This window comes from Polypterus senegalus, chromosome 16, assembly GCF_016835505.1.
Source record: "Polypterus senegalus isolate Bchr_013 chromosome 16, ASM1683550v1, whole genome shotgun sequence".
Taxonomy (NCBI): domain Eukaryota; kingdom Metazoa; phylum Chordata; class Cladistia; order Polypteriformes; family Polypteridae; genus Polypterus; species Polypterus senegalus.
Window position 1 is genome coordinate 23,406,445 of NC_053169.1, and position 24,560 is coordinate 23,431,004.

Below are 24,560 nucleotides of genomic sequence, written 5' to 3' on the forward strand. Positions count from 1 at the left end.
AAAAAAAATAAATCAATCAATCAATGACCAATTTAGCCAACCTTCTTTCCAATAACAGTCATAAGCCTTTCCATTCATGGAGTCTGTCAGTTTCTTGATCTGTTGACGATCAGCTTTTTGTGGAGCAGTGACTACAGCCTCCCAGACACTCTTCAGAGAGGTGTATTGTTTTTCTCCCTCGTAAATCTAGCGTTTAAGAAGTGCCCACAAGTTCTCGATAGGGTTTAGGTCAGATGAGAAAGGGGGGCCATGTCATTATTCCTTCATCTTTAAGGCCTTTACTGGCTGGCCACACAGTGGAGAACTTCGATGCAAGTGATGGAGCATTGGCCTGCATAAAAATCATGGTCTTTTTCCTGTATCACTGTTTGAAGAAAGTGTCTTCGAAAAACTGGCAGTAGGTTTGGGAGTTGATTTTGAGTTCATCTTCAATGCAAGAAGGTCCAACTAGCTCATCTTTAAAAGTACCAGCTCATACCAGTACCCCACCTCCACGTTGGAGTGGAGCTCTTGTGCCCATTACTGATCCACAGGTCCATCCATCTGGTCCATCAAGAGTCACTCTCATCTCATCGGTCCATAAAACCTTTGAAAAAAATCTGTCTTCAGATATTTCTTGACGTTTCAACTTATGTTTCTTGTTCAGTGGTGGTTGGGTTTCAGCCCTCCTTACCTTGGCCATGTCTTTAAGCACTGAACACCTTGTACTTCTGGGCACTCCAGGTAGGTTGCAGCTCTGGAATATGAAAGTACTGGAGGATAATGGGTTCCTGGTAGCTTCACATTTGATTCTTCTCAAATCTTTGGCAGCTAATTTGCGTCTTTTGTTCTCAACACGTTTCTTGCGACCCTGTTGACTATTTGCAACAAAATGTTTGATGGTTCTGTGATCACACACCAATATCTTAGCAATTCCAAAAGTGCTGCATCCCTCTGAAAGACTTTTTACAATTTTTGACTGTTTAGAGTCAGTTAAATCTCTTTTTTGGCCCATTTTGCCTGAGGAAAACTAGCTGCCTAATAATTCTGCACACCTTGATATAGGGTGTTGATCTCCTTAGGCCACACCCTCCCTCATTACACAAATACACATCACCTGACGTGCTTAAATCCAATAAGCATTCAAGTTAATACAGCTTGGAGTTGGAATATACGCATTAAAAATGATGATATGGTCAAAATACTCACTTGCCTAATAATTGTGCACACAGTGTACTGACAAAATCCACTGTGGACCTGTCTGCTCTGAAGGCATAGTAAAGGGAATCCAGAGTGACCGGTTTGATGCCGTGGATGCAAATCACGAACAGTCTTTCGAAGCTCTTCAGCAGAACTGGAAACAGTGCAAACCGGTGGATAGTCACCAGGGCCGGATTTAGACTTGATAAGCCCCTAAGCTATTTGAGACATGGGACCCTTTATAAATCCAGATATTCTATGCAAGTGCCAAATATGATTTGTTTTGGGGGCCCCTAAACTATAGCTTGTGTAGCTTATACGTAAATCCTGCACTGATAGTCACCGAGACAAGTCACTGTGCTCTTCTTCGCGATGGGCACAATACGTCGGTGTTTTGGTGCAAGGCTGTATCTGCGATCGAAACTACAGTTCACTTCCTTTCGGAAATCGACCACTGCCAATGATCAACTTAAAACACAAACCTATTTCAGCTTACAGCTACACGGGGAGACGATGGCAAGTGCTCTCGAAAAAGCAGGAGGTGTAGCGCCGCTTAACGTGTTAGAAAAGCATCGCCAGAACAACTGGTTTAATTTCCTCCCGGCTAGGGGGCGCTGAAGTTCCACGATCAGCTTTTCCAGCATCGGTTTGTCATCGGCTGTATTTGAGCTAACGCTGGGTATATCACAGGGCAGCATCAAACAAACTAGACCTAAATAACATGAAAGCAATCATTCAGAGAGTGACTAGAGCCAGCGTAACAGGTTAGTGTCAAAGCGACGAAAGAAAAGGCAGCCCGCGATTACTATTACTTTTTTTTCCTGATGGCAGGGTGTGACATACAATAATGAAAGCATGTCGGTGCTCACTTTCGGCTGTGGGGCTTGAATGAAATGGAGGCCATTCAGCGGATTGCGGGCGCTTTGCGTCGCTAAGCGGCAGATGTGCGCGACCGTAACGGCAACGAAACACGAGCACTTCGCAAACGCGCGGGGAGCAGAGGTGGCTACCCTTCACTTCCTTCTTTCCTGAATAAGTCTAATGATTGTATGGTGTTGACTTCCCCCACGTGACAAGAAGCGCAGCGACACATTTTGTCAGACGAAAAGTCCAGCGTGTGTCCGTGCGCGCGCCCGCGCGCTCATGCACAGAGCTTTCTTGGTGTCAGCCACCCACGACTAGCACGTGGGACAGCGCCTCGGCGGCACGACTTCCTTAACGCGACGTCACACGTAAACATTCGAAATGTTGGGAAGTTAAAAAAAAGGGTTTGGGGTTAGTGTACCAGCGGTGCATGCTGCTTTTAATGCTTGGACATGAATTAGCATATGCTCGTGCCGCATCTGCCTACAGCCCGCTGGTGTAAATTCAAATTTGTAAAAATTTGCATAAGGTAACGCCCCTTCGGTGGATAACCCCACTGAGGCACGCCCTCTTTTCAGCCCTCGTGACCGGCTGTTGTCTTTTGTGACGGAGTTGATGCTTTGGGCAGTGTATTAAAAAAATCACTTATTTGCACTGCAATGCACTGTTAATGCATTATGCCAGAAGGAATTTTGAATAAGGGGCACTGCAGTGGTTACTAAATGCACACTGGGACAATTGAAGATGTGAGTTCCAAAATCTGCTAATTACACCTTTTGGTAAAATTTAGTGAACACGTGATTGTGACTTTTCATGCAGTCGGTCATGCGCCGAAAATATGTTTGAGCTTCAAAATCTGCTACTTGCAACAGTGTAGCGCTGTAATTTTAGGGATTTAGTTTCAAAATCTGCTAAGTACGGACCATCATAGTAAAGGCCAGGCAAAACAGTAAAACAGTTGCTGAGAGTGATATGGAAATGGATGACGATGAAGATATAGACTATTAACGTCTCGAGATTTGGCGATTCTAAATTGGTTTGGTGTGTTTGTGTGTGTCCTGCGGTGGGTTGGCACCCTGCCCAGGATTGGTTCCTGCCTTGTGCCCTGTGTTAGCTGGGATTGGCTCCAGCTGACCCCCTTGACCCTGTGTTCGGATTCAGCGGGCTGGAAAATATATGGATGGGTGGATGGATGGATGGATTTGACATCCGTTCCGTAAACAAACATTTTGGATTTTAGGTTTCTCAAACTTGCCACGTACTATTCAGTAAATGAATACTTTTGAAGAGTTTTTCAAATATTTTTGTTAGGACACTAGTTAGACTTATTTTTGTGAAGTTCTTTGTTTTCTATTAAATATTTCTTGATCAGCTTGAGTAAAGATGAAACTTTCTTACAGTAAATTTAAAACGTAGCCTTTGGTTAGCGCCACAACCTGCTAAATATACATTTTTTTTCATTTATTTGCAAAAAATAAAAAAAATCAGATTTCTCATGTGTACTGTAAATGACATTTACATATGAGGCAAATAGAAGTTTCAAAATTTGATTGTAATTTCTTGAAATTTATTTTCCTATTTATGTCCAAAATTGATCTTTTGTACTTAGCTGATTTTGGAATTGAGCTCTTCAATTTTGAGTCAACCTAAGAGCTTGTTATTAGCCTGAAAATGAGAATTCATTCTTTTATTCACGTGGAGAGCAAAAGGGTTCTGTTCAAAAAGTAGCCATTGTCACGTTTGAGTTTGGAACGTATTTTTTGGATAAATACAGTATGACAGTGTGCATGTATAACAAGCCTCATTCTGCATGGCCTTAACTTGTCCAGGACTGTTAGTTGTTTTGAATGCAGATGAAAACAAAAATGGAAATTTATAAAGCACAGTTAGTGGAGCCTGAACTGGCTATATACACAGCCAAATATTAGATCTAGAGGAGCAAGAGTATGACTGCATGAACTTTTGAAGTGGTATATGGTAAAGGATCAGAAAAAATCACTTTGGTGGTTTTAAAAATTTTCTGTTTGAAAATACTAAGCATGCAAATGAAGGTACGAGGATAAATCAAAAGGCAATTAGAAAATTAAGTGGAAACTGCAAAGGGTAGAAGTTTGTGCAATACAAAATGTTTGCTATGGCTTATGGGAGTTTGAACATGCACATCACAGCATTCTGCTATTAGTCTAGTCAAAGTCAAATGAACATGGTTATGGTTACTCTGCAGGGGGATCACACCATTGTTGAACAATGTGGTGTTGTGAAATTTCTTTGGATAGAAGAAGTTAAGTCTGCCTAAGTTCACTGCAGGATGTTCGCTCAAAATGGAAGTGAAAAACAGAGTGACTCAACAAAAAGTTCATGAATGAGTAGAAAGGTTTAAAGAAGAAAAAACAAGCGTAACAAATAAAGCGCAATCTGGTCGACCATCAACATCAGGCACCCAAGCCTGCACCAATATGGCAAATGCCTTCATCAGAGAAGCCCAACAGCTTATGTTGTCCTCTCTTGCTAGACATTTGGATTTCAGCCATGGATCTGCACATGCCGTGGTGCATGATGGCTTGCTGTACAGTAAATTTGCACAACATGGGTACCCAAACAACTTACTGATCTGCACGAGCCAGCATCCTTCAGCAGGTTTCACGACCCTGGCTCAAAGAAATCTCACTACGGTGCATTGTTCAACAATGGTGTGATCCCACGGCAGAGCGTCAGTGTTTGTTTGACCTCCGCTTCAACTGGACTAATGGTAGAGCTCTGCGCTGTGTATGTTTGAAGTACCCATAAGCCATCTCAAATGTGTTGTATTGCGCTAACTTCAATCTGTTGGCCGTTACTGCACCATTTTCAAATTTCCTTATCTTTTTGATTCACCTTCGTAAATCCCATGTGTGTATGTATTCATCTTGATCTGTTTATCTCTCTTCTGAGCCTGTGTTACCCAATTCACAGTTGCTATAAGTATGTAGCTACTGTCACCTTTATAGGAACAGTAATGCACCTGTGTATCTGGTGTATATTTGTGAGGGGTTTGTTGTCTTTCATAATAGAATATTATTATTTATTTATTGAGCTTCTGTTAAAAGCCCAATTTTTGTCTTGGGATAAATAATGATCTATCTACAGTATATTGCCAGAAGTATTGGAACACCTGCCTTTACACACACATGAACTTTAATGACATCCCATTCTTAATACGTAGACTTGAATATGGAGTTGGCCCACCCTTTGCAGCTATAACAGCTTCAACTCTTCTGGGAAGGCTTTCCACAAGGTTTAGGAGTGTGCTCATAGGAATTTCTGACCATTCTTCCAGGAGACCGTCAGGCACTGATGTTGGACAAGAAGGCCTGGCTTGCTCGCAGTCGCCGCTCTAATTCATCCCAAAGGTGTTCTGTCAGGTTAAGGTCAGGGCTCTGTGCAGGCCACCAAACCCGCTCATCCATTTCTTTATAGACCTTGCTTTGTGCACTGGTGTGTGTGCAGTCATGTTGGAACAGGAAGGGGCCGTCCACAAACTGTTCCCACAAAATCGGGAGCATGAAATTGTCCAAAATGGCTTTGCATGCTGAAGCATTAAGAGTTCCTTTCACTGGAACTAAGGGGCCAAGCCCTACCCCTGAAAAACGCCACAATCCCCCTCCACCAAACTTTGTACTTGGCACAATGCATTTAAGCAAGTACCATTCTCCCAACCACCAAACCCAGACTCGTCCATCGGATTGTCAGACAGAGAAGCGTGATTCGTTACTCCAGAGGACACGTCTCTACTGCCCTAGAGTCCAGTGGCGGTGTTCTTTACACTACTGCATCCGACACTTTGCATTGCACTTGGCGATGTAAGGCTTGGATGCAGCTGCTTGGCCATGGAAACCTATTCCATGAAGTCCTCTATGCTGCACTGTTCTTGAGCTAATCTGGAGGCCACACAAAGTTTGTAGATCTTTAGCTATTGACTCTGCAGAAAGTTGGCGACTTCTGCACACTGTGCACCTCAGCATGTGCTGTCCCCGCTCTGTGATTTTACGTGGCCTACCACTTGGTGGCCGAGTTGCTGTTGTTTCCACATTGTTATAATACCACTAACATTTGACCGTGGAATATTTAGTAGTGAGGAAATTTCACGAATGGACTTATTGCACAGGTGGCATCCTATCACGGTACCACACTTGAATTCACTGAGCTCCTGAGAGTGAACCATTCTTTCACAAATGTTTATAGATGCAGACTGCATGCCTAGGTGCTTGAGATTATACGCCTGTGGCCATGGAAGTGATTGGAACCCCTGAATTCAATGATTTGGAGGGGGTCCCAATAGTTTTGCCAGTGTAGTACATCTAGTCTGGAGTCTTTATACAGACTGAAACTTTAATAATGTCCCTTCTGTTTCATCCATCAAAGCTGGATTGCAGAGAAATACATTTTCTGCTTCTGAGTACATAACTAGAGAACTCAATGACACATTAACACCATGTAACATTTGGCCAGTTTAGCCTCACTGTTTATTCATTCAGCAAGTTTGAAGTCATCTGCAAAACATACACGCCTTGTTATTTTGGTGTACATTTCTGCATTATAAGGTTTGGCAGATTTGCCAGTCTCCTGCCCCCCATCCTTGATTTATTTCATTTAGATTCGTACAAAGAAATTGGGTATAGATGAAAAGTTCCTCGAAACAGTAGTGAATAGCAACATATCAATTACGCCAAAATACAGGTGTAAATATGTTTTAAAGAAATACTCCACTCAAAAATATTTTCTTAATATGTCAAGTGCAGTTTTGTGCTTAGGGCTGAAAAAAGGTTTAGTTTAATAGAACCCAAGTGTGACCAATACTGTACAACGGCAAACATAATGAAAAACGTCCATGGATGAAAGGAAAAAAAAAAAATCACATTACTCTTGTCGCTAATACAAATGTCAGTTATCCAGTTGTATGCACAAAACATACAAAACGCATGCTTTTTGGTTCAATTATTGTTATGGATTTATCAGCACACATCATAAACAAGAAACTAAAGCCTCCTAGGCATGACTTTTTGAATTGAAGACCTGCTTCACCCTTTCATTCATTGGTCAAGAGTGCTGTCTTCAGTTGAAAACTCAGTACTTAGTTTGGAGACAATCTAGGAAAAGCTTGGGTTGCTGCTGGCAGAGTCGTTGGCGGTTATCCTGTGGTATGTGTGTGTATCCTGATGCCTTTAGTGACGGAGACACTGTGCTGTTATAATGACGCCATCCTTCAGATGAAACTTAAAACCAAGGACCTGACTTTGTGTGGCCATGAAAGATCCCTGGGCATTATTTATAAAAGAAGGGTGTATCCCGATGTCCAGGCTAAATTGCCCACCATAGCCTGGTCATTCTGGTCTCCAAATCATCACCTGTCTCTAACTGGCTAACTATCTCTCTCAACAACAACAACAACATTTATTTCTATAGCACATTTTCATACAAACAGTAGCTCAAAGTGCTTTACATGTTAAAGAATAGAAAAATGAAAGACACAATTATAAAACAAAATAAATCAACATTAATTAACATCGAATAAGAGTAAGGTTCAATGGCCAGGGGACAGAAAAACAAAAAAACTCCAGACGGCTGGAGAAAAAATTTAATCTGTAGGGATTCCAGACCATGAGACCGCCCAGTCCACTCTGGGCATTCTACCTAACATAAATGAAACAGTCCTCTTTGGATTTAGGGTTCTCACGGAAGGGCTTGATGATGATGATGGTCACGTAGACTTCTGCCTTTTAATCCGTCCATCATTGTTGGATCATCATGAAGCTTTGAGTAGGTGGTGGTGGTGCAGGCCACCACCACAAAGAAACCGGAAAAAGAAACCTTCACCACCTAATAGCTAATGGGCAGTGAGCTTACTGGTGCAAAAATAGCTGCCATCGCATTGTCCAGGTGAATGCTCTAAATTGGAGGTGGTTCTAGTGGTTCTTCACGCTTTTTTTAAAGCATTTTGAGTAGTCAGAATAGTGATATATAAATGCAATTTCTTCTTCTTGTACGCTTTTCTTATATTTGTATTCATGTGCCTATAAAAAGCTTCATTACATCTGTCCATGAAAGTGTCTGCTAATTAAACTGGTATAAATACAAACATAGGATTTATGATTGTATGTATTTTCATTTCTGGTCTGAATTCTGTATGAAAACAACACATTGCTTTGAATTATTTTTGTATAAACATCCTAAATAAAAAGCATATGGACTGTACTGTAGAGCACTGTCTTCAAGCTTTTTCGAACAAACCTTGTTATATATTTAACTAAATACACACATTTTAGTAAGAGTGTAGAAAATTCTATTTTTGTATTGTGTTTCTATATATTTTACCTATTTAAAACATTTAATTATGTATTTTTTGTGCAGTTGGAGAAGAACAGATAAGTTCAATTGGGAGAGGAATTTGTGTTTTATTGGGAATTTCTTTAGAAGACACTCAGAAGGATACAGAATACATGTAAGTGCTGTATGTGTATGTATTCATATTTGTTTATTTATTATTAAACATTTTAATGTTGAATAAAATGTTATGGTTTTCAGTAAAGGGTTGTAAGATTAAAAAAATCACAAAAGCTGATTTTCAATGTTTAATTTCTGTGTCTGCTGTGTACGGTTCTTATTGCCCTAATTTCCCTTTTAACATCCAAGTATTTCATGAATCCACGTAATGATGTTTAGTGCCTTGAAAAGAGAAAGATGGGGCCTATCCCAGCATCATTAATTTCAAATCTGATTTTGACAGTTGTAGGTGTATCAACACATTATAATAAAAATAAACATAGCATTAAAATTTTGGAAGCAAAATTACTTGTGCTTGTGTGCAGCAGAAGTCATTTTTTTCTTACTGGTGGTTCCGGAATATTTCATCTATCTTACTGTTTAGCGGCAACAATCTGTAAAAAAAAATGGTTGTTAATATAACAGGAGGAACTATCTGTTTTTATGGAGTGTTATTTACATTATTACTTGGCTTTGACAAGCAAGCAGCTAACCAATGCTGTAAATCTGTAGGAGAATTAGAGCCCATAAAAACACAAAAGCAAAATAAAATTTTGGTATTACCATAGACGAAGAAACCACCATGCCAGAACACATGGTGTATACACCCAACCAGTATTTTCTGCTTTATCTGGGCTTTCCCAAGCCCGATAAATGTTACTCTTTTTTCTGTGTATAGAATTCCTCTCATTTCTTTGACCATCTCCTTTTTTAAAGTTTGTTCATACTTTTGGCCTTAATTCGTCTAATTATGCAAGCACTTTTCACCCGCTCATTCTGTCTTCTATCAAATCCACCTTATCCTTTTTTTATACTGGAACTTCACAACTTACTGCCTTTATACTGTTCTGTCTCTCTCAGCTCACACAGAAAAAAAAAGATCCAATGTGCGCGTCAGCAGGCTTTGCACCCTGGGAACCAAGTTACCCAAACTCTTCTATAACATTTTAGTAATTTTTTACCACTCTGATGCTGATCTTTCTGATCATAAAATAGGTCATTACTATAGCAATTGATGACAAGAATTCATAATTATTTGCAGAATTACGATATTTGATTACATTGTCGTCTTAGTTTGGTATTTTTCCATTCAGCCGTTTTAGCTGTAGACCGTCCTCAAGAAACTGTGACAACACAGACACACACACACACACATACCAGACAGACACACACCCATCACCGAGATATCTATGTTTTCGGTATCGGGGACCCTAAAGTGTCGAGATCCGTTTGAAAACTGGAGATCAGAATTTTTTGATGAATCTAAAGCTTTTGCTCCTCCTCCAAAGACGACAGGTTGTGGTCGGAGAAGGCGCAAAGCAAAAATGTACTTTATTATTGTGAAGTCAGTCCTTTTTAGTTTTTCTTCATTCCTTTTCATTCCATGAAAATAATGCTGCATCTTTCTTTCTATCTTCATACGCCTAAGTAACAGAATGTACGTACTAGAGATGTGAAATAAAAATCCTTTAAATATTTAGATGATTTGAGGTTGAAAACCACTTAGGAAAACAAAAAGCGGTTAGTGCCTAAGCCAGACCCCCTCCTTCTCTTAACCACAATCAAATTGTGCTTTATGGAGAAAACAAAAGCAAAAACGATCCATTCTATCCATTTTCTCAACTTGCTTATCAGGGCAGTGTCACTGGGTGTCTAGAGCATATCCCAGCAATCGTCATGCACAAAGCAGGAACTTATGGTCTGGGTGGCAGTTCATTGCAGGGTGATCAGACACACAACACACACAGACCAATTTAGCAAAAACTGTTGTTGATAAACCGTATTTCTCTTTGGTCCAGTCATGTTCTTCCTGACTGATTCACTTAAGTCTTTCACAGCAAAACACCAACTTGAATCAACTCTTCAAAGAATTCACTTTATCGATTAATCTTCCGATAGCTGTAGCTTTTCTTGCATATTGTACTGTATTTTTCTGTACATCAATTATAGGAAGCACAGTGGTGCTATAGTTACTGTTACTTCCTTAGAACTGAAGGTTGAAGGGGATCAGGGTTCAAATCGTGGCTAGATCATTTTGTATGCTGAGCTTGCTCATCTTCTCATTGGCTTCTTTGAGTTGTTTTGTTTTCGCCCACATTCCAAAAACTTAAGTGTAAGGTCATGTGGCCTCTGTAAATTGACTTAGCTTGACTGAGTTTTTTAGAGATGGACTGGTGTGCTATGCATGGTTACCTCCTATGCCTTATGAGACTCCATTCAGCCATGTAATAGAATATTGTGTGTTCAGTAAGAGGATGGTGGATCGATTACCCAATTAAATGTTGTTATGTGCTTGCTGAAGTTGAGAGCGAACATTTACAATATACTATGTTGTCTTGGTATAGTAATATTAACTTCATACATTTAAAACGGAATTGACAGAGAATCTTGACTGACCAATATGATTGTTTTGTTCAATGGGGCTAAATGCAACACTTCTGCTTTGTCAAGATTTGAGGGTGGGCAACCAAGGTTCTGAACAGAAACAATTGTTGCAATTATTCATCCATCCATCAATTATCCAACCTGCTATATCCTAACTACAGGGTCATGGGGGTCTGCTGGAGCCAATCCCAGCTAACACAGGGCGCCAGCCCACTGCAGGCTGCAATTTTTCATTACCACCAATTTCTTAAACATGGGACATCTCATTTAATCAGGTGGTGTGTTTCTGCTTTCATTTTGGCACTCTGAACATTTCCTTGGTAATAACTTGCCTGCTCTGCTGTTGACAACCAAATTATTTTCAATTTATTGTTCATTTGCAGTCGGTTGAAGGGAACAACATTCATGTTCATAGAATACTGTACCAAGAAGAATTTTATAAAAACTTATATTTTCAGTTCACTTCATTGTGAATTTCATAGAGTAGTAAAACCTAAACTGTTGGCATTTTTTATAAATGCAACCTTAACATCTGCAGCAAGTCGCAGATTTATGTTGGAAGTTCAATTAACTGTAGGTTAACCTTTACCTAGGAAACTGGTGAATTGAAAACTTGATGCCACTGTGACTCTATGGAACTGGTGTTGCCATTGCCATCTTATGATCTGTATATACAGTAGTAGTTTAGCTGCTGACTCTTTTAGTGTGATGTAATTTGCAAAATTAGTTATAATATTAAAATGCTTTATTTGAATAAATCAATGATTAAAAGTACAACATCTTATGAGTAGCCACGTCTACTGGCTCTTAATTTATTAACATTGGTAATTCTAACTAAGCATGTTGGGTTTTTGTGACTTGTCAATGGTATTAATGCTTTGTTATGCCCACCAGCAGGTGTTTTACAACATAAGGCCTGTGTACAATACACCCCCAAAATTCGCGGGGGTTACATTCCTAGAGCACCGGCAAATTGTGAAAAACCGCAAATTTTGGATGTGGTTAAAAAATGCCTATTTTCATAGTTTAAACCCTAAATATGCCCCCAAAACACTTTAATTTAATTTCAAACTCAGCTTAATACATTACCTAAAAATTAAGAATGTAAAGATAACCCTGTATACTGTACTGCTATGTCTCCCGCAGTGCTAGAATGTAAAATACAGATGTTACCGCTATATGTACTATAATTCATGCAAGTGTGTTTTCATTGCCAGAAGCTTTAGACGGTGCAGCTCGTTTTGGCGGCATCTTGGGGCTTTAAGCCTTAAACTGCCACATACTTGGGGGTTAACGCATCCCTGGACGCCAGATACTTTTTTGCTGCACTTTAAGTAAACGTCACAATTAACAAAGAAAAAGTTAAATTTTAATGGAACACTTTTTTTCATGCAAAGACCATCACAATTACTGCAACACTGATCATTTTACACACTGCTAATGGACTATAAAAACTATGTAAAAAAACTACTGGAATAATATGTACAAAGTGCAACTGACGCCATGGATGTAAATCACTGAGTCAACTGCACTTGAACTGGCTGCACACAAGCACACAGAGGTAAGCGCTGATGCTGGCAAGCTAGTCTTAGTGCAGCTGCAGTATTGGGTCACAGAAATACAGGAGATTGTAGAGACAGGAACTTTATTTAAACAATTCAAACAAACATGTCTCTTTCAGGAGTGGGGGCTCATTTATACTTCATGCTCAGAACGCGTACGCGTCCGCATCATGGCTGCCACGCATTCCCTGCGTTCATTTCACGCGTACTCTGAGCAGGTCCTCAGAAATTAACGCGACGCGTGCGCGAGTTGTAGTACCAGCAAAAAGTCGGGGGGCAGTGTGCTAAAAGTCGGAACGTGACGTCAGAGTCTCTGTTTACTATCTACATGTGACAGCAAGCCTCTATGGAGATCCTTCGGGGATTGATGTGCGCACTTTGCTGTTTGATGAATGGCTCAAATACAGCGCTATACATTATGTAGCCGATGTGAAGTTGCAAAAAAAAAAATAGACGGCACAAAAGATGGTATGTGAGACTTTTAAAATGTATCGTGTCATTTATATATGTCTTTTTTATGTTTTAATTTTTGCAACTTAACAACAGCAACATAATGTATAGCGTTATATTTGAGCCACTGAGAAAAAAATAAAGGACACAGTGAAAACGTGTATTTTGTGATTAAAGTGGAAATTTCGGCTTTAATCTCGAAATGTCTACTTTAACCTCGTAGTTTACTTTATCATTAAAGCAGACGGTCGTAAACGTCATCCCAGTTTTTAATTGCTACGAGCTTCTTGGACCTGACAGCAGGTAAAGTAAAACAATAAAAAACAGACGGCACAAAAGATGGTATGTGAGACTTTTAAAATGTATCGTGTCATTTATATATGTCTTTTTTATTTTTTAATTTTTGCAACTTAACAACAGCTTTGGAATTCAAAGCAACACATTGAATTGGAATGTAAAGATAGTCCTACCAGTAGTTCCTGAAATGGTGAAGACGGGTGGACGGGTTCAGGAGCGCTCCTTTCTTTGCAGGATGTCCATGAATTCACTTACAGTCCTCATGTACACAGGCAGACAATCCAGACGCACGAAACGATCCAGGATAAAATGAATAAGTATAGGTAACCCAACAGGAGGCCAACAGACAGGAACTTGAAACACAAATTACAAAAACTTTTTTTTGCTTTTGGTCACCGGCCCCAAAGCTGCACTGACACCCTTTGACCTCAACAGCCCCAGCACCCTCAGCAGAAGACCAATCAGATCCACTGCAGGGACTGCTGGGAGTTGCAGTTTCAAATTCTATTGGCTACTTTCACCATGCCAAGCTGCAGTTCTCTATACAGTACAGTATTGCCACGAAAAAAGCCATAAAAATTGCGGAGGATATTTGTGGTTTCCTCTAACAATTACTAGTTAGGTTCTAAGGGAAAGTCTGTGAATGACTGAGGCCGCAAACTCTATACTGTATGCATTTTTTTTATCAAATATTGTGAACACTTGATATGGAGAGCACCACAGACATTCACACATTTATCAGGCATCATTAGTACTTGTTCTCATCCTGACAGTTGAATTTCTGATACAGTACTGTGTACAATAATATAATTGGGTCATAAGCTATAAATGCCAAGCAGAATAGAGGTAAAGGTTGTAATTAGTTTAATGAGTTTTGGACTGTCAGGCTCACTAATTATATTTTCATATTTTCTTGACCAATTTCTGGTCTACACAATACAGTAGTATCTACTATAAAAATCACTGAAAAGTTAAGAATAACTAATTGATTGGTTATCTCATTGATATGCTGGTTAGGATGAACTGGTATAACTGTAACATGCAACTGTAATGGATGCATGTGTGACAGTAGTGTAAAGGAAAAAATAAGTTAAAATTGATGTATATTTGATTTTCATTTAATATTGTAAATTTTGTTTTTCTTTTTTAGGGTGCGTAAGATTTTGAACCTTCGTTTATTTGAAGATGATAATGGAAAACACTGGTGTAAAAGTGTGATGGACAAACAGTTTGAAGTCTTATGTGTTAGTCAGTTTACACTGCAATGCATCTTGAAAGGAAACAAACCTGACTACCATGCAGCAATGCCCGCAGAGCAGTCAGAACCTTTTTACAATGATTTCTTAGAGCACATGCGAAGGGTTTATAAACCTGAAATGGTTAAAGGTAAGAGTTCCAGTGTTCTTTTTGATTATCTATTTGTTTGAGCTGTATCGTTTTTGTAATTTAACTATTTTAACTCCTTATTTTTTATGTTTTATATGACTGGTATGAATCATGGCTGACAAAAAAAAAAAAAACAACATGAAGTCTGTTGGGTTTCCAGGCCTGTTGCTCATTTGAAGTGATGTCTTTTCTTTGTCTGAGTCCATCAGGAAGATTTAATTGAATATTGAGGCTGGAGCAAAGGGAGACACAATCTGAAACATCAAGATGTCTTGGACATTTACCTACTTGGTTGTGTAGTGATCCAGCCTGAAACATGAACTTAAAGCAAAACACACACACACACACACAACCAGGTGATGATTACCTTAAAGGGAGAACTTTATGATGTAGTCAAAGAATTTGCAGGATTTCTGTACACAGAAAGATAACTAAAAACATATCGATAAAGTTCAATTTGCAGAAAAGGACTTAAAGTCAAAAGAGCAAAGCAGGGGTCTAAATGCTAATCGAGGACTTAGCCTTGACTTTCGAAAGTAAAGAGTGATTGGCAAAAAAGGTAATCAAAACTTGGGCTGTGAACTTTGCATGCTGCCACATTTTACATGTACAGCACCTTACGTCAGATACAGTTAACATAGAGCACCTGATCAGCAACAGTACACAACCAATGCTACAAATTTATGGTGTGATAAGTCATGAAAATAACAATAAAAAATTTCCACAACCAAAGGTGCAAAACTTGCACATATTAAAACCTGAATAAATCACATCCTATAAATAACACATAAGGACTCATGACAGGTTCCAAGCTATACTGGTCAGTTTTGACTACCATAATAATTCAAGCTCTGACATAATGACAGATAAAATTATTTAGGTTTATATTAAATTAATAATTATCATTACTTTCATTGTTAATTATGATATAGTTTAGTCTTTTATTTGTACATTGAAAATGGTTAACTTCTAGATGTTTAACTTGCCTCTTTTCATGTGCTTAATTTAAATTGTGTATATGATAATGTACTAATCTACAGTGTACATAGGTTTGAGGTGTAAAATTGATTTTCAAGCTACATCTTTAACAATCCAAGCTGTAGACAAAACAACTTTTGTTTTAATTAGATTATTTCAGAATATGATGGTATAGTGAGTAGTGCTAGTGCCGCAAAACTTCAAGAGGCTGGGTTAACATTGCAGTTCTGTTACTGTTTGTGTGTTTTGTGGAGCCTGGATGAATGACCTGCAGTTCCACCAAATTTTCATGTTGAAACTGCAAAAAGATGAATAACCTTATACAGTCATGTGAAAAAGTTTGGGATCCCCTCTCAGCCTGCATAATAATTTACTTTCAACAAAAAAGATACAGAAGAACAGTGGTATGTCTTTTATTTCCCTAGAACATCTGAGTCCTGGGGTGTTTTCTGAACAAAGATTTTTAGTGAAGCAGTATTTAGTTGTATGGAATTAAATCAAATGTGAAAAACTGGCTGTGCAAAAATGTGGGTCCCCTTGTAATTTTGCTGATTTGAATGAATGTCACTGCTCAATGCTGATTACTTGGTTGGATGAACTCGTTAAGCCTTGAACTTCATAGACAGGTGTGTCCAATCATGAGTGGTAAAAGGTATTTAAGGTGGTCAACTGCAAGTTTTGCTTCCCTTTGACTCTCCTCTGAAGAGTGACAGACAGCATGGGATCCTCAAAGCAACTCTCAAAAGATCTGAAAACAAAGATTGTTCAGGCTACAAAAAGCTATCTCAGAGGTTTAAACTGTCAGTTTCAACTGTAAGGAATGGAATCAGGAAATGGAAGGCCACAGGCACAGTTGGTGTTAAACCCAGCAGGTCTGGCAGGCCAAGAAAAATACAGGAGTGGGATATGCGCAGGATTGTGAGAATGGATACAGACAACCTACAGATCACCTCCAAAGACCTGCAAGAACATCTTTGCTGCAGATGGTGTATCTGTAGATCATTCTACAATTGAGCGCAATTTGCACAAAGAACATCTGTATGGCAGGGTGATGAGAAAGAAGCCCTTTCTGCACTCACGCCACAAACAGAGTCGGTTGTTTTATGCAACTGCTCATTTAGACAAGCCAGATTCATTTTGGAACAAAGTGCTTTGGACTGATGAGACAAAAATTGAGTTATTTGGTCATAACAAAAAGTGCTTTGCATGGCGGAAGAAGAAGAACACCGCATTCCAAGAAAAACACCTGCTACCTACTGTCAGATTTGGTGGAGGTTCCATCATGCTGTGGGGCCGTGTGGCCAGTTCAGGGACTGGGGCCCTTGTTAAGTTAAGGTTTGGATGAATTCAACCCAATATCAACAAATTCTTCAGGATAATGTTCAAACATCAGTCACAAAGTTGAAGTTACACAGGGGTTGGATATTCCAACAAGACAATAACCCAAAACACAGTTCAATATCTACAAAGGCATTCATGCAGAGGGAAAAGTACAATGTTCTGGAATGGCTGTCACCGTCCCCTGACTTGAAAATTATTGAAAATCTATGGGATGATTTGAAGCAGGCTGTCTATGCTCAGCAGCCATCGAATTTAACTGAACTGGAGAGATTTTGTATGGAAGAATGGGGTCAAAAATACCTCCATCCAGAATCCAGACACTCATCAAAGGCTATAGGAGGCATCTAGAGGCTGTTAGATTTGAAAAAAGAGGCTCAACTAAATATTGATGTCATATCTCTGTTGTGGTGCCCAAATTTATGCAGCGGTGTAATTTTGTTTTGATGCATATTGCATATTTTCTGTTAATCCAATAAACTTAATGTCACTGCTGAAATACTACTGTTTTCATAAGGCATGTCGTATATTAAAAGGAAGTTCAAAAATCCAAAGAATTAAGAGGGGTTTCCAAACTTTTTCATATGACTGTATTATAAATGACATTACCAGGTTTACTTATGGGAAAGCAATATTATGTTTTATAAAATGTTGTATTGCATACACATTTTAAGTATATACATGCCAATATTGGTGGCTCTGAGGCTAAGGCTGGTATCCCGAAGGTTGCCAGTTCGAATCCCCGTCACTACCAAAAGAGATCCTACTCTGCTGGGCCCTTGAACAAGACCCTTAACCTTCAATTGCTCCAGGGGCGCTGTACAATGGCTGACCCTGCTCTCTGACCCCAAGGGGTATGTGAAAACTGACAAATTCCTAATACAAGAAATTGTATAAGGCAAAATAAATAAAAAAAAAATTCTCACTTGTATTTCTGTATGATTTTTAATTTAATATATTGACAATTTATTAGGTTTTTTTTTATTAGCCTAACTAATAGGTACACAGCATCACTGGTAAGACTTGTTGCAAGTGTTTGGTACATTCTTGAAATGATATTATAGATACATTTTTTTGTATATATAATTTTTCTTTGGTGTATACAATGGAAATATTTGCCATCAACTAATGAAGTGCTTTTTTTATATTCATCTAACTATTTTTCATTACATTTCTTAACACATGCTGATGCTTTTGTGATCTTTACCTGCAAGTTTACAATCAGATTTGGGTTTTCTGGGCACAAAGGATGGAGCCTGCTGGCACTGTGATTCATAAGTAATTCTGTGGGATCAATTCATGTACACCTTTATATAGCTGGGCTTTTAAGATAATGTTTTTGTAAGTGACCATTATAAGGCACTTTTTGTTTCCATGATAATGAGGATTCAGTGTGGTATTGTATCGTATATTCTTTTTAAAGACCTAGATAGTAATTAAGCATTTAATCTTTACACTGTAATATGTAGTTCTATTTGAAAACCTCAGTGCTGAAGTAAACAGCTAATTGAAATGAAAAGCTACTGTTTTAAATCTCACCTTTATTATTCAAAATAAGGCTTTTGTTTGGTTTTCAGGGATCATAGAAGTTGTCTAAAAACTAAACAGTTGAAAGTGGCATTTAACATTTGGAACATACGGCATTATTTGAACATTTGAACTATGTAACTTTTTTGAGAAAAACAGTACAAAAATGATCAGTGTACACTGACTGATTGATTCATTAATTGATTTACAGATGGAAAGTTTGGAGCCTATATGCAAGTTCACATTCAGAATGATGGACCCGTTACTATAGAACTAGAATCCCCAGCAGGTCCCAGTGATCCAAAGCAGGTATTTTTAGACATATTAGCTTTCATTAGAGCAATGAATATCTAGATGTCTTGTTCCTCCAACAATGTTACTAATAATTTTTTTTTGTAAGTTGTACGTTAGAGAAGAATGAAACATGGGTCATTCAATTTAATCAAATCTACCTTTCCTTAATTCAGTGATATATGATTTATTCCTTATGCATGTATTCTTGTGAAAAATAAGAGTATTCATTTGTATAAAATATGTAGTATTCTTTGGATTTCTTTCATTGTACTGTGAAACCAATATTTTGGAGAATTCCACATTTTTAATAATAGCTTTTTCAAATATTTTACTACAGTATATGGAATACCTAATAAAGCTAAGAGGAATAGATGAGCAGAAAGTAAGACTTATGCCAGTTGGTGCCTGGCCTTTTCTGAGGTACCACTGAAATCCTCATAGACTCAGACTGTCAAAAGCTGCCAGATATTCTAATTCTTGTCATTCAGTTATATGTTATAGTTGTAACTCATTTAGAAAGTAAAGTCTGTTTGAGTGCTATAGCAGAGGTGTTGGATAACAAAGCCCAAACATGTGACCTCACTGAAGGTGATCCGTAGGTACAGTTCTTGATTGAATTTACTGCCACTGTAGGTAATCTGGTAAGTACAGTCAATGGCGAGGATGCCCACAATGAGTATTTATTAAAAAATCCACATCAAACCCACTTCTAGTGTTAAGTGAATTGACTGTCATGTTTCAGTGTATGTATATATACATATAATCTGTGTGTGGTTTCTGTGAACAAAATGGGGAAAATTATTAAATTGAACAATCACTACAATTATAAGCAACAACAATGATGCACTAAGATCCTAAAGATAATATAAATAACAATTGAAATGTATACTGTTACACATAATAACATTCATCCATCCATTATCCAACCTGCTATATCCTAACATAGGGTCACAGGGGGTCTGCTGGAGCCAATCCCAGCTAACACAGGGCAAGGTAGGAAACAAACCCCGGGCAGGGTGCCAGCCCACCGCAGAATACACACACACGAAGCACACACGAAGCAAACACTAGGGACAATTCAGGATCGGCAATCCACTTAACCTGCATGTCTTTGGACTGTGGGAGGAAACCTACGCAGACACGGGGAGAACATGCAAACGCCACGCAGGGAGGTCCCGGGAAGCGAATCCAGGCCTCCTTACCGCGAGGCAGCAGCGCTACCACTGTGCCACACTGTGACATACTGTAGAGTCTTTAACTAATATAAATGTTTTAGATATATTTGAGTATGGTTTGAGGATGTCTCTGTGGGTTTACCGGTATTTATGTAGCACAGAGAAATTGTGAATGAATCAACTTATCATGGTCAGATTTGGCAGTTTTAGTACATTGCTTGAATGCTAGGATCGTGTTGATTTTAAAAAATGGATTTTATCTCATAAAAATGTTTAAGATATATGTTGTGGAAAAATGAAAAAAATTGCAGATTTCCTTAAATAATTTTTTTCTGTGTTTTCATCCATTTCCAGATTCTGTAATCATTTTACATTTACTGCAGAGAAAGATTTTGCAGTTTATTACAATGAGAGTGTTCTCAGAAAGTCTTTCCGAACAAAAATATTCTAAAACATTTTTAAATTCACAGTTGTTTGTGAGCAAAGAAAGAAATCACGAAATGATTACTGAGAAGAAGTGACATGTTGTTAAAGTAAAACTCCATGCATCATTAGGCTGCTGCACTTAACAAAACTTGAAACCATTTTAGTGATTGTCAATTGATCCTTGAAGTATTGATATGTTGTCAGAGTGTAGAGGACTTTGTGCGACTCCCAGGAAATGATTTTCTAAATTAAGGTCTGTAGTGAAGTCAAAATGTTAACCCATGGTGTTTTTTGTTTTGACCACTAGCAGTGTTTCCACTAGATGGCAGCAGGACTGTATAGAAGGAAATGCTTAATGTAAATCAGATCGTAATATGTAATAATGGAATAAATAATAAGATGATTGCAGGAAGAAATATGTGAAAATAATTGAATGTTATAATTTTCTTCAGTTAATAGAGGTTGCAAGCTCCATTAGATGACTGACATTTGATTAACAATAATTTAAAATTTAATGATGCATTTTCTCATTTGTGACATTTGTATGGTTCTATAAGTGGAAATGCATTTCATTCAAACAGCAGGCCAGTTTTTTAAGCATGATTTCCAAAAATTAAAGTCAACAAAAGTATTGTTAATAAAATATGTTAGTGTTTCTATATTTTTACAGTAAAATATAAATTCCTAATACAAGAAATTGTATAAGGTGAAATAAAGAACAAAAAAAAAAGTGTATACCCTATTTTGATACTTTTAACTTTTGTTGATTAACTCAATGTGAAGCATTGTTGGTAGTACATGGTATTATATTTAAATGTAAAAAAAGAAAAAAAATTACTGTGCATTATTTGCTAGCCTACTTTCATATTGTGGAGAATGTCTTAAACCTTCCAGGAGTAAACCATCAATAGGTTCAAAGACATATGGAGTCATTGTTGTATAGACCAGATAGTACAGTATGTGGTTTTCTGAACCATTTTTATTCGTTACCTTGCTTTGGTGCTTATACTGACCTTGAAAATGCTAAGATGAGATTAAAGTTTAGGCTAATAACAGTTTTATTGAATGTAGACTTTTTGTCGTCAGTGTTTTTTTTAAACTTTGTGTTTACTAAAACATATTTAACATCTCTCTATCAGTGTTAGTCTTCCAGAGGCATAATGAAGCAGCCTATTTTTTCATTGTACTTCTTAATAGAACATTCACATTGAAAACTGCATGTTGCTAAATATTTATAGTCTTTATTTCAAAATTTGAAATAACTAGAAATAGGACAAAAATTCTAAAATACAGAAATAAGACATATTCTGCCATTTTACAAGGATTGTCGCAGTTATGGTAGGGATTGTGGTGTGTGTGTAACTAATGCATGATGGGATTTGACTTTGAATAGATTTCTGTGGAAAGAACAGGGTAACGTAAGCTTATTAAAATATATCCTTTTTGCAAGCAATGGCTATAAGAAACAATTTAGGGGGTATTAACAGAGGCCACATCACCAAACACTAATTTTTTTCTTAAATATTTTTAGAATTAAAATGATTTCTCTCTCTCTCTCTCTAGCTTTCTTTAAAATGACAAAAAATATTTTTTTTTTATTGTAACATTTCCTACATCTTTTCTGGGAAAGGTGATTTTGTATTTGTGGGTTTAAAGGTTAAAGGTTTTTAATTTAGTCACGAGTACTTAAGAAAATAATATATGTGCTGTTTTCAGATAGATAGGACTATTTGGGTACTTGTTGGTAATTTTCTGCTTAATAATCATTGATGTCCAGAGATGTATATACTTACTGATAGTGTAAGTAACCTCATTCAGCGTCTGCAAGGGTGTCATTCCAGGCAAAGTGCGAGAAGCATACTTGTAGCTTTACTGTATTATCACAGTTTCTGTTCTGTGTTCTACATGTTCTGTGTTCTGTTTTTCCTCTCTTGGCTTCTGCTTGTATTTTGTAGTGAGTGCATGATGTCTACGTTAGATGCTCAAAAATCTCCTATGTAATGGAATGTATAATCGCCAGCGATATTTCCATAACATCTATCCAGTATTTTGTCCCCTCTAGTATCAATACCAATACACTGATAGTGTAGGATGCCTGTTCCAGTTCACATAAACTAAAATCACCCATCACAAGTTTAACAAGGTACTGTAGGTGATCTGGTTTCCAATTTGTGTATAATTTCACAAGCTGTTTCAGCTGTAGCTGCCACATTGTGTACACAGTGGAGCATAAACTGATATAACAAGATTTTAATTTAATTCATGTGTCATATAATATTGACAAAGTTCAGGAGTGTGTAGTTTAATGTTTATAGAGCAGATGCATTCTCTGACTATAGTGTTATTACACTATCTTTAATTAAAGTGTATACAGATTGCCACTTGACGGCCTACCAGAACCCAATTTCCTCTGTTGCTGTTCACATACAAATCCATCTATCTCACTATCTGTATCCAAGTCATATTCTTAAATGAAGTATCAGTAACACAAGGGTAGAAATCTTCCCTGTTAGTTGTGTAGGTGTTATGCAGATGATCTCGCCTCATCCAGTTTATTTCTTAAGGACTGTGCATTGCTTATAATAGTCATTGGCAGTTGTGATATAAAACTTCTCCATTTCAGTCTAACTTGAAGGCTGCCTCTGTTTTCACTCTTGTAATGTTTTGGAGCTTTCATTTTTTCCAGGATTGTATTAGTGAGTCAGACATTACTTGAAGATGTTATCATTGATAGCAGCATGTCTCGGCCATAGAACTTGCCCTACTATGTCCTAAGGTGTAGCAAAATAAGTACTTTGCAAATATTATTAAACTTATTATAAGGTGAATGATTGACCTCTGATAGAAACAAGAAAAACAAATTAAAAAAACAAAACAAGCACAAAACCCCAGAGACTGATGCACTGAGAAGTCTACTACAGCACAGATCGCTGTAGAAATTTTTGTAGAATATGGAACGTTCTGTAGTATTTAAAGTGTGAAATTGTGAGTTTTAATTTTCGTGTGTGTAGAAAAGGGCAGCATAGAGGTTCAGTGGTTAACTTTGCTTTCTCACGGCCCCAACCTTTTTGGCTCAGATACATCCATCCATCCATTTCCTAACCCGCTGAATCCGAATACAGGGTCACGGGGGTCTGCTGGAGCCAATCCCAGCCAACACAGGGCACAAGGCAGGAACCAATCCTGGGCAGGGTGCCAACCCACCGCAGGACACACACAAACACACCCACACACCAAGCACACACTAGGGCCAATTTAGAATCGCCAGTCCACCTAACCGGCATGTCTTTGGATTGTGGGAGGAAACCGGAGGAAACCCACGCAGACACGGGGAGAACATGCAAACTCCACGCAGGGAGGACCCGGGAAGCGAACCCTGGTCTCCTAACTGCGAGGCAGCAGCGCTACCACTGCGCCACCGTGCCGCCCCGGCTCAGATACAATGCCTGGTTATTGTTTGTTTTCCTTGTGTAGTTTGCTTGCAGACAAATTGGACAAAAAAAAATTGCAGTGTTCTCATATTTCAACTTGCGTATCATGGTGACATCATATCAGCTCCTGTGATGCCCGGGTTGTCTGCTGCAAGCATATTTCCCTTGATCCCAGGATATTGATAGTCATGAAACTGAGAATGGACCAGGCAATAAGGACACATAACAGCAGAGGTAGGTGCAAAGTAGTGTTTTATGCTTTTTATTTACATCAACAGTGTTCAAAACAAAAGTGCAGTGCAGTTTCCTCTATAAAGAAATAAATAAATAAATATTAACCAATGAAAGCTGTCTTTTTGTGGAGGTTAAAAACAGTAATAAATAATCCAAACATAAGAGTGAGGTTAAATTCCTACCAGGATCTATTCAGTAACCAAAGCAAGATTTGGTGGTTCTTTCTAAAATAGACACCTCCTCTTCTCACCTTTTTTCTGCCTCTACAGCAAGAGGAGAGAGATGTCCTCAGACAAACTCACTCCTGCCACCATCACCTCAGCCTTCAGCAGAAGCCCACTTGGGAGCCGGCTGAGTGCTCCTTGCATGTTCAGCAGGAGTGACTCTGCCCTGTGAGCGCTGTCTGCTTGATCCTCTCATGCCCACTTCATGTCCACTTACCTCCACAATGCCGCGTTAGCTCTGCCACAGTCCTGCCTCTTTTTGCTTTTCATTTCATTGGCTTAAACTCCAAA

At 38.3% G+C, this 24,560-nt stretch overlaps 1 protein-coding gene across 2 annotated transcripts in view; it reads left to right on the forward strand.

The window, feature by feature from the left end:
* The first annotated feature begins 1,795 nt into the window (after positions 1-1,795).
* Positions 1,796-24,560, forward strand: part of dtd1 (D-aminoacyl-tRNA deacylase 1) — a 59,871-nt gene continuing 37,106 nt past the window's right edge. Inside the window, exons 1-4 of one of the 2 annotated variants that reach the window (XM_039738402.1) lie at positions 1,796-1,943; positions 8,431-8,521; positions 14,407-14,642; positions 18,697-18,794. In XM_039738402.1, the coding sequence (XP_039594336.1) occupies positions 1,901-1,943; positions 8,431-8,521; positions 14,407-14,642; positions 18,697-18,794 (468 nt within the window). In that variant the 5' untranslated portion in view covers positions 1,796-1,900. The remainder of the gene's footprint in view (positions 1,944-8,430; positions 8,522-14,406; positions 14,643-18,696; positions 18,795-24,560) is intronic. The other variant, XM_039738400.1, reaches the window with a different exon arrangement.